Genomic DNA, 10,017 nt, shown 5'->3' on the forward strand with positions numbered 1-10,017 from the left:
GGGAGAGGCTGTCGCCTGCCGCCTCCAGAGCTCGAGCCCGGCCTCCCGGGCGCTGGAGACGTCTGCTCCTGCACCTGCGCTGCAGCAGAAAATAAATTTTCATGTTGACATACACAGGGGTGCTGTTTTGAAATGCATACGATAGCAGCAATAACTGTTCATGAGATGCACCGCCGTGTCATTCCCAAAATGCCCACCAGATGGCAATAGAGTGTACAGTTTTATGATGACATAGATCCTATGTGGCCACCGTATGGCAGTAGAGAATGAATATTCATGAACACTCATGTGTTATTAATAAAATATACACTTGATGGCAGCAGAAAATTAATTTTTATGATCATCTACACTCTGTTATTCTCAAAATGCCCACAGGATTGCAGCAGGAAAAATAATTTATGAATACACTGGCATTTTCACAATACCCACGAGATGGCAGCAGAAAACAATTTTTCAAGACATGCGCTGCTGTGTTCTTCCCAAGATTCACACAAAATGGCAGCAGGAAAAAAAATTATAACGAGCTACCCTGGGCAGTCATTTTTTAAATGCACATAAGATAGTAGCAGAAATGACTTTTCGAGATGTGCTCTCCTGTGTTATATCCAACACGCTGAGCAGATGGCAGCAGCGAATAACTCTTTATTACTCCGCTGTTATTCTAAGATACACAGTAGATGAGAACCGAAAATCTGTTTTCCTGATGGCATAGGAAAACTTTTCACAAAGACCTGTCCTTGAGTTTCATTCACAAAACGCACTCAAGAACAGCAGAAATAACTTTTCGTGCCATGAACTGTGATCCTAAAAAGCTCATCGAATGTCAGCAAACAACGACTTTTTATCAGATGCACTCTCGTAATACGCCGAAGCACATGACGGCAGAAAACAAATTTTTATGACGACCTACAGTAAGATGTTATTCCCAATATGCCCACAAGATGGTAGCAGAGAATTACTTTTCATGATGAAATAAAGCAAAAATCAGTGAAAGAGGAAAAAACACAACAGAAACAAAGCAGGCTAGACGTTATTTTTGAAATAATATTAATAAAGTTAATAAACCACCAGAAAAACTGTGTAAGGAAAGGATTAAGAGAAGAAACACAAATGACCAGCATCAGAAATCACGTAAGAGATGTTCTCTACAGAGCTCTTGGGCCTGAACAAGATACTTAGAGGTTTTTGTGAAATGCTTAGGACTAAAGACTAGACAGTAGAGGTCGAAATTCACCTTGTTATAAAAACCAGTGTACCAGACTCACAAATAGAGTGGACAATTTGGTGACAGACAGACGGAAGGGGGATTGAGGGGCTGGGAGAATGGGGTGAAGGGTTAAAGAAGTACAAATTAGGAGTTGATAGTGGTCATGGGGATGCGGAGCACAGCACAGGGAACGCAGTCAGCAGTAATATGATGGCTGGGCGGAGGGCCAGGGGAGGGAGGGAGCGATTGGGGGAATAGTTTTATGAACTATATAGATGTCTAACCAATGTACTGAATACTTGAAACTAATTTAAGTAAATAAATTTTTTAAAAAACCAGTGTACCAGACTGACACACAAAAAACATGAAATAGGAAAACTCATACATCTACTAAGTAAATTGAGTCAATTGTTAAAAAGTCAAACCAATTAACAACAAAAACAAAACTTTCCACAAGCAAAACTTTAAGCCAATTATAAACAATTAAAAATAAGAAAAACAACTAAATTCCCCAGGTGGTCCTTATGTGGAAAAAAAAAAAGTTTTTTTTTCACTTTCTTTAGTGAGGCCACCATTACATTGACAATATTATCTCAAGAAGACATTAGAAAATAAGCAATGTACAGGGCATGGCTCGCATAAACAGAGATACAGATATTCTAAGCAAAATATTATGTGAATTAATCCATGTAGGAAAACAGAATAGATCAATACCAACTGGAATATACTAGAACATGTGAGGGCAGTTGAAATCCAATAAGAAACCATGTAAAACGTTTCACTATCAGAGAAATACGAGAAAATCATATGATCAATCGGGATGTTCAAAAAGCGTGTAATAAAATGCAACTGTTAGGCATCGGAACGACTTAATTACCCAGAACTATTGAAAGCTCTTTCCCGGGAGGCGGAGTCACACGAGGCTGCCAACTGTTACGACTTTCATTCAGTACTATGCCAAGGTATGTTTAGGGCAATAAAGCAAGAAAAAAGGAGAGAAAAGACATAAGGGTCAACTTTTAAATAATAAAATCCTTATTATATGTGGATGACACTTTAATATACATAAAGAATCCACCACAACCCAAAACAATAACCATCAGTAAATTAATTTCAATATAAAAAAATCAAATGATTACTGTGCATCAGCAAGAATGAACTAGAAAATAAAATGAAATGAGTAAAACTGGACTAGAAAACAAGTACACACAAGATAAATGAGGCAATAAAGGATTAATCTGTAGACTCTTTTTTTAAAAATCCTTTAAATCAATATAGCAAAGTACACATGATCCCCTCCCCAAATGAGAAAACAATATGAATAGAAAGGCCAAGATACAACCACCACACAGTAACTCACCTGAAGCAGGTAATTGCAAGCTCCAGATGATAAGAGCCCCCACAGGTACTCAGAAGGGCAGGAACCCAGGAAGCAGGACCTCCGGGGAGGTGACCTTACCCCTTGCTGAGAGGTCAAAGGACCCAAGAGGACAGGGCGGGTCTAGACCTGCTGCCCACTCCTCGGCCAGGGACAGCCCCACGTGGCAGCCCTACACCGGGGAGGATTCTGATTGGCCTTGTCTTCCGGGACGTCATGCACGTCATGCACGTGCATGTACACTGCACCATCACTGGGACACCAGTGTGTCCTCTGAACGGTGGACTCCTTGACCGCTCCCCAGCTCACACTCTGAGAGTTCTTTTGTTGGTCCTCTCACCCTCCTGGGCCACAGAGGATGTCTTTGTCACATGCCAGATCTCGGCAGGAAGCTGTCTTTTACCGCGGTGTGCTGTTACCTGTGGGCGTCTGTGAGATTCACTGGACCAGATTAGGGAAGGTCCCTTCTGTTCCCATCACAATGAGAGTACACAGGATGATTGGGTGTTGAATTTGTCCTGTTCTTCTACTGCATCTTTTGAGGTGGTCTTACTGTTTTTCCTGTCTCTTAATGTAGTGAATTACATTCATTCTTAGATACTGAATCAGCCTTTAATTCCTGCAATGATCCTTATTTGGTGTTGATGTTTTACCTTTTTATAGATTACTGACTACTACATATTCTTTTTCACTGTTTAAGTATTTCATTAATTTTTTTAAAAACAAATAGCTTAAGTATTTTGTTTGCAACTAAGCTTGTTAACACTATATAATAAAAACGCATGTTTGGGTTAGATTTAAGTCAAAGAAATTCTTTAATAGAGAATCTTCCAATATGAATATCCCAGAACTTTCTCTGAGCCATCTGATCAGAACTGTCTCTGAATACCTTACTTTGGAAGGTACTGGCATACATTTGAATTAAACTCAGTTTTTTTCAAAATAAGCCCTAATTTAAAAAACTATTCTATATTCACACGAAAGCTATTTTAATAGAATTTTCCTTTCCAGAAACAATAATGAAACAAGGCATTTTGTAAAATGTGGTCCTGGACAGGTCACCGTAAAAAATAAATGTGTATTTAACCTCCCCCTCCTCAAAACGAAGGCTACTTTCTGTTCCTCAGCCTGGCAAACAAGGCGAGAAGAGTCTGTACGCAGCCTGGGACGGGGCGACACACACGGAGCAAGCAGGTGAACATGGTCACCTGTCAAAAGAATTTGGGGGAAGCCGACCAAAGCATCCAAATCTACTTATAACTTGAACAAAGCTGCAGTGGCTCCTCCCAGGTCACAGAGTCACCAGGGCCACCAGGGCCTATCGCAGCCCCATGCTCACCTGTTATGCTCCCAAGCAAACCCTGTTGCTTCTGATCCAGGGGAGACCTTTTCTTTTGTAAATTCAATTAGTCTGTGCCCTTTCCCTGCCTCCAAAAGATGTCATGGACATAAATAACTGGAATGGCACCAAATTCTGAATAAATCATAGACGTTTACATGCTATATCAAGCCTGGCTTGATGGCTTGTTATCATCTCCCAAGTAATTCGGAGCAAGGGCTCAAATCTCAAACTGCCTGGCCTCTAATTATGCTACCACCGACTAATAGGATCCCTTCCACTTTCCAGTAACTTGTTCCTTGCTTCCTTTTGAGCCCTCAACAGCAGCCCCCTTCAAGTCCGTATTTCTACTGATGCCCCCTTTTCTCATGACACGGCTGTTTGCTTAGTCAGGGCCAACAGAACATCTGCTGCTGCTTCCTGTCTCATTTAAAACTCACCTGCCTTGGACTGGGTCTCGCATGCCACTTCTAAGATACCATGGCCTGGAATGGTCATTTTGTTCTATTAAATATTGTACACCGAATACCCACGAAAACATCAGGACTTGTTCTACTAGAAGCGACTCTATGACTGAACGAAATGGACCAAGTGTAAGATTTAGACTAAATGATTAGAGTAATACTGCTATTATTTTAGAGGTTTTAAATAGTACGTTTTTTGAAGCTCGGATTTGGGAATAAAGGTGAAAACATTAATTAAAAAAAAACTCACCTGATTAAGCCAGGCCCACTTACAACAATCCCCAAATGGTTAGTAACTTAAATACGAAAAGGAAATCCCTTCATGTTCACAAGTCTCACCCGCACCAACAGGAAGGAATTATACAGAGAATGTATACTGGGGGTGGAGAGCTTGTGGCCATCTGAAGAATTCTGTCCACTTTTCCCCCTTAAACCTTGGATGCTGCCCTCGGATCCCCGGCTTTACAGGGTGGCGTTAACATTGCGTTCTTAATCCTCTCCTTTTCCCCGGCTTTTATGCCCTAGTCCTTGGACAGGGCCTTCTCGTTTGAAAGCAGTCCAAATTTCTCTGTAAAATCAGGGAGAAGTAATTAAGCCAGGTTTTTGGTTTTGTTTCAGGCAATGTGTATGGATACATGTTTGTGGATATTTAAGGATATGTCAAAACTAAAGAAAGTTAATACAGTAAAGGAAGTTCTTAATTTTAAAACATCGGCCTAGTATGAAGTATCTAACACTCTCCAACCTGTTTAAGAACATACTTTTATAAAATGAAAACTCTAACGAAAGTTTTAAATATTTTTCAGAACTGGCCAAAGAGAATTCGGGGAGAAACCTATTTGCTTTGTGCACAATCGTTGCTGCTACGTGTGTGCATGTCTATTTCAGCTGGGGGACAACTCATCAACGAAATTAAATTTTTCTTTTTCTCTTATGTTCGCCAGGGGAAAAAAGCCTCATGTTCTCCCTTCTCTGCTCTAGTAAATCTTTTCTTGCATGATCTTTCTGTGGTTGGACTTTTAAGGGCATTATAAACAGGACGGCTTCTTCTAGTTTTAGCAATCAAGGTCAGTCAGTCTATGTACGGGGATGGGCACAAACCTTTACATATATGTGAGGGTAACTGGAACATGCACTCTTTAAAGTCAGTAGATGAGAAGGAAACCCCCGTCCATATCAAATCAATTGGAGTCTGACAGTATCATTGAAAAATATGTTCGTTTCTGTGTTAATGTAGCTGACAGACGGGAAATTACTCTACCAGGCTGTACATTTAGCCGTTCATTTCTGCTTGCTTTCGGGTAACGACTAGGCTACCGGAACAGAAGCGGGCACCGAAGCAGGCCCAGTGTCCTGCACCTCTGGTGTGAACTGGGCTGCATTCACTGGTCTGACAGGGTAGGCTGCTGCTGTTATCCCCGGAGTATTTATCAAATGTTTTGCCAGGTATATCAAAGAAAATCAGAGAGCTATGGCCACTCCAATGGCAAGTGTCAATTGTTACGTAAGGACTTCTAATCCTAAAAGCATGTATAACTTAACAGGTGTGAGGACCTTCACTACAGCAAAGACTGACAAGCATTAAGAAACAGGCATAAATCATTTTATATAAAACAAGGCAAAGAGGTTATATACCTGGAAAAACTCAACTGTCAAGTAATTTTGAATATCTTTAACAAAGTCAATCACGGATATAGACAGTCATAAGAACCAAAAGAAATTTATTTACAAAATTTCTTACGTAACTGGTGGAAAAAAAAATAACAAGAAAAAATATAACAAGAAACAATCCACTATGACTCCACTAATAGCCTTTAAGCCAATTCCTACAAGAGAACAATCAGAACAGCTCCTGATTATTAGGCTAGAAAGATGGCCTTCGACTGCACAGGGCATACCTTTAACCGTAGGGTTCTGTGCAAGTAACATCATGGTACTTGTAGACTCCGCCGAGTCACAGTTTCTAGAGTGCTGTCCCCTGTCTACCTTACATAGCTATTTCGTCGCTTTCATTGACTCCATTCTTGGCTTTTTTCTCTTTCTCTTCTCCTTTGTCGCTTTTCTCTTTTTCGCCATCGTTGGCCCCTTTGTCGGCCCCTTTGTCTTCTTTGTCCTGAACACTGTCGTAAACTGCTTTGTTATAGCCTTCCCTGTTCCGAGCAATTTCAATGGCAAAAAATTGTATCCTGGGGGCTGAAAGGTGAACAGAACTGATTACCGCCCTAGTCACAGTGACTTTTGTAAACCCAAAGGAAATCTACTGACAAAGCTGAGCTAACTTGCAAAGTACTCCAGCACAGTCATTAAGTTTCAGACATGTGAAATTCTAGTCCTATAATAAATGAGGCTGAAATACTTAACTATCTCACAGTTATTCTAGTCCCATAATAAATGAGGCTGAAATACTTAACTATCTCACAGTTACTGAAGAAACAGTAACGTGATCTATCTATGTCACCGATGCATCACGAAAACCAGATTCCTCATTCATCTTACACAGAACCAATTCCAGAGGCAAGAAACTCACCAAAGATTGTGTTTTCCTCAGTGTAGCCCTGAGAACAATCCAGTCGCAGCAAAGTACCATAGTTGAAGTCTTCTATAACCCCATCAAACTGCAAACAGAATGGCCTCCACTTCTATAAAGGCAAAAAGAGAGACCTTAGCTGACTGATGACACAGACTGGTGAAATCAAACCAGCAGAGTGGCTTCTACTTCCCCAGTGAGGAAAAGGACCATAGTGAAAGAGACTAGCGCAGCGAGTTTCTGTGCTCTCTACTGTGGTTTTACAGACTGGTATTTCTCAGTACGGATAGGATTTTCACCTGAGGAGATACTTAAATCCTTGACTACAGAATTAAAAAGCCAAGGGCCTCCTCTTAGGGAAATTTTTTCTCCAACTGAAAGAGTTTTATCACTCTGTAAAAGTACAAGACAGTCAAGTAAGCGATGCAAAACGCAAGTTTTTCACGTAGTTACGGCATGGCCTGTGATACTGTCAACTGAAATCCAGAGAATCCAAATACCTCCCTGTACCCTCTTTGCCAGTCTTCCCTCCAAACGCTCTGGTTAAGCTACTCACGTAAGTCAATTTATTCCTCCTCCCTTGAAAGGGCTGGGTGTTCAAAGATGTAATGTCAAAGTCAAAAAGGAGGAAAAATAGATTCAATGAATATAAAAAACCCATGAACCAGAAACACATTCGTAACTTATTAGATAACTACATAAGAGCGGTGGTTCTTTACATATTTTCCTTGAACTCCCTTTCCGAATTTAAATGTATAAAAACGCGTTCACAATCAATAACTGTTGGTCAGATGCTAGACAATGTTTAAGAGAGGAATTTCTTACCTCTTTAGCTGATACCGATTTGAGCTCTTCTGGGTCCAATACATCTATCTTGAGATTCTCAAAATTTTTCCGAAATTCAGAATAGATTTGGTCATCCACTTTGGTAAGTTTCAGGAACTGTGGGTCAACTGATGAAATCAGCTGCCAGACAATAAGACAACAGATAAATGCTAGTCTCCAATGTACTACACTTCTATTCTGCCACCCCCAGAAAACCCTTATGGGTCTCAGGGCAGAAGAGTTCATCAGAAGGTATGGACAGCCTAGGTTGTGGATGAATCGTGGCATAGTTGTGAAGGGCCATAATATACTACATTCCCTTCCACCAATTCAAACACTTTCGGCCCTAGTCCTGCCTGGTTATTGCCCTCTGTGGACCGTTTATTCACTTGAGGAACATTTATTAAATGCCAGGCAACCTTTTGTCAGTTAGCAACATAACTCTAGGCAAAGAGTCACAAGTCCTTATGGTCAAAACAGAATTCGTTTCTACAGTCCTGTCCTCTAAAGGAAAGATCTTACAGCAAGAAAAATTATCTCCAAAACACCACTGTTTAACGTGCTGAGAATAATGATTAGCAGAAAACCACACAGTACGAGTACATGTTTAATCCCGCTTAACAACGAAGACAGACGACTCACCTTGTAGTAGACTTCGGCGTGCTGCATTGCTCTCATGGCCCAAGCCATCTCAATATCAGGCTACGAAGGAGTAAAGAATGCCTGGTCAGCAATCTCCCAGCCTTGCTACCAGAGAACAAATTAGGGCAGTCTGCGGATGCTCAGGAGGGCTGCCAAACTTGGCATTATTGTCAAAGGATAAAAACTGGACTACTGGCTTTGGACACTAATTCTTCTGTTCTCATGACAAACAAAAGAAACTATCTTTGTAGTCTAACAAACAGAATGAGCCACTGGCCATATTTTTCCGAAAGTTAGTGAAAATGTGAGGGACTAAATAAAACAGTAAATGGCCTTCTCAAGACTGGGTTCAATATTGTAGAAGTGAAATAATAAACGCACACGACTGACTTGTTGAGAGAACGAAACGGAAGTGAAATTACTCTTCGCTCTGAAGAGCGTGACATGTTATAATCATCCGTGTTTATCTGACAGCAAATTCCCCATCCTATAACACTTAGAAGCTTCATATCATGAAGCAGGGTAATTTATAAATAAGCGTTACCCAGCACTCACCATCTTAGTTATCAGTTGATGGTAAGGACATAAAAGCCCTGGTTATCTGTTGGGATCTCCCACTTCATATGGAGGGGTCTGTCACTGACCCCAGAAGAAGCCATTTGCATTTTTACCTTCACGCACTTTGCTTGCCTGCCAATTCGTGTACTTCGTCCACCTACAGTTTGAGGATACGGTTTGAGATCCACTAGGTCAGTGAAGTCTTCCTCTACTGTCTGGGTTCTCCGAGGTTTCTTTTTCAGCTAAACTGCTTTGTGTCTCATGCCCTGAGCCATTCATTCATCTAACACATCACAAGTTACTTGAGCGTTACCACTGTCCTCACGGCCCTGTATCTCGTACCTCAAAACATATCATGTGGTTTCTCTTGAAGAATGTAAAGCAGACACAGTGTAAGCCACTGCAACTTTACCGCAAGGTGGAATCACTCGGGGACTTTTAAAAACACGGATTCCTGAGTCTCACCTCCCAGATACTCTGATTTGATTTAATTGATATGGATTGCGCCCCGGGCAGAGATATTTAAACGCTTCACAGGGGATTCCAGAGGGCAGCGATGTTAGTGAGGTAATTCTACGGACATTAGTCCTGCGTTTGTGGAGCCAAGAGATGAGAATGGAAAGGCGTGGTTTCTGGAGGGCGTGCAGAGCGTCCACAGAAGATATCGGGGCAGGGTTACGACTCCGTGGCCGGCCCTGCAGAAATCGCGGGCTAGCGGGGTGAACGGGGGCTGCGGATGAGTCATACTCACATCGTTGCCATAAGACTCGGCGGGGAGAGAAAGAGCGTGAGCCACCGACACCAATTCCCCGGAAACCTGGGAAGGAAAAAAGTTTGGGGGAGAGTTCAAGGCCAGACCCGGCTCGATCTTCCCATTCACCCGACCACGGAACAGCGTCTCACCGCCTCATCGGCTCCGCCACTCGCCTCCATGTTGCAGCGAACAAAGCGCGACCCCACTTCCCGGAAATGACTTTATGGAAGTTCCTTCCGTACTTGTTGGAAAGGGAGGACCTGGCAAGAGTGGCTCCCGGCGCCTGCGCCTGCGCACACGCTCCCTCGCCCGGAGGCGGAAGG

General features: G+C 41.9%; 1 protein-coding gene across 1 annotated transcript; it reads right to left on the minus strand.

Annotated features, from left to right (window-relative positions):
- Positions 1-6,157: 6,157 nt before the first annotated feature.
- On the minus strand, positions 6,158-9,990 carry PBDC1 (polysaccharide biosynthesis domain containing 1). Its single transcript, XM_039873315.1, has 6 exons — positions 9,844-9,990; positions 9,692-9,757; positions 8,383-8,442; positions 7,741-7,881; positions 6,916-7,027; positions 6,158-6,581 (listed from the first exon to the last, which is right to left on the minus strand). The coding sequence occupies exons 1-6, from the start codon at positions 9,871-9,873 to the stop codon at positions 6,376-6,378; spliced, it is 615 nt and encodes a 204-aa protein (XP_039729249.1). The 5' UTR covers positions 9,874-9,990; the 3' UTR covers positions 6,158-6,375.
- Positions 9,991-10,017: the final 27 nt, after the last annotated feature.

Source organism: Pteropus medius, unplaced genomic scaffold, assembly GCF_902729225.1.
Source record: "Pteropus medius unplaced genomic scaffold, Ma_sr-lr_union100, whole genome shotgun sequence".
In the NCBI taxonomy this organism is placed as follows: Eukaryota; Metazoa; Chordata; class Mammalia; order Chiroptera; family Pteropodidae; genus Pteropus; species Pteropus medius.

What these genes read in the sequence shown, in the direction of transcription:
- PBDC1 (XM_039873315.1), bottom strand. Translation starts at nt 9,873, where the DNA reads ATGGAGGCGAGTGGCGGAGCCGATGAGGCG. An exon ending in GTGGCGGAGCCGATGAGGCG is followed by an intron (nt 9,758 to 9,843) that starts GTGAGACGCTGT and finishes TTTCCTTCCCAG; the next exon opens with GTTTCCGGGGAATTGGTGTC. An exon ending in CCGAGTCTTATGGCAACGAT is followed by an intron (nt 8,443 to 9,691) that starts GTGAGTATGACT and finishes ACTCCTTCGTAG; the next exon opens with CCTGATATTGAGATGGCTTG.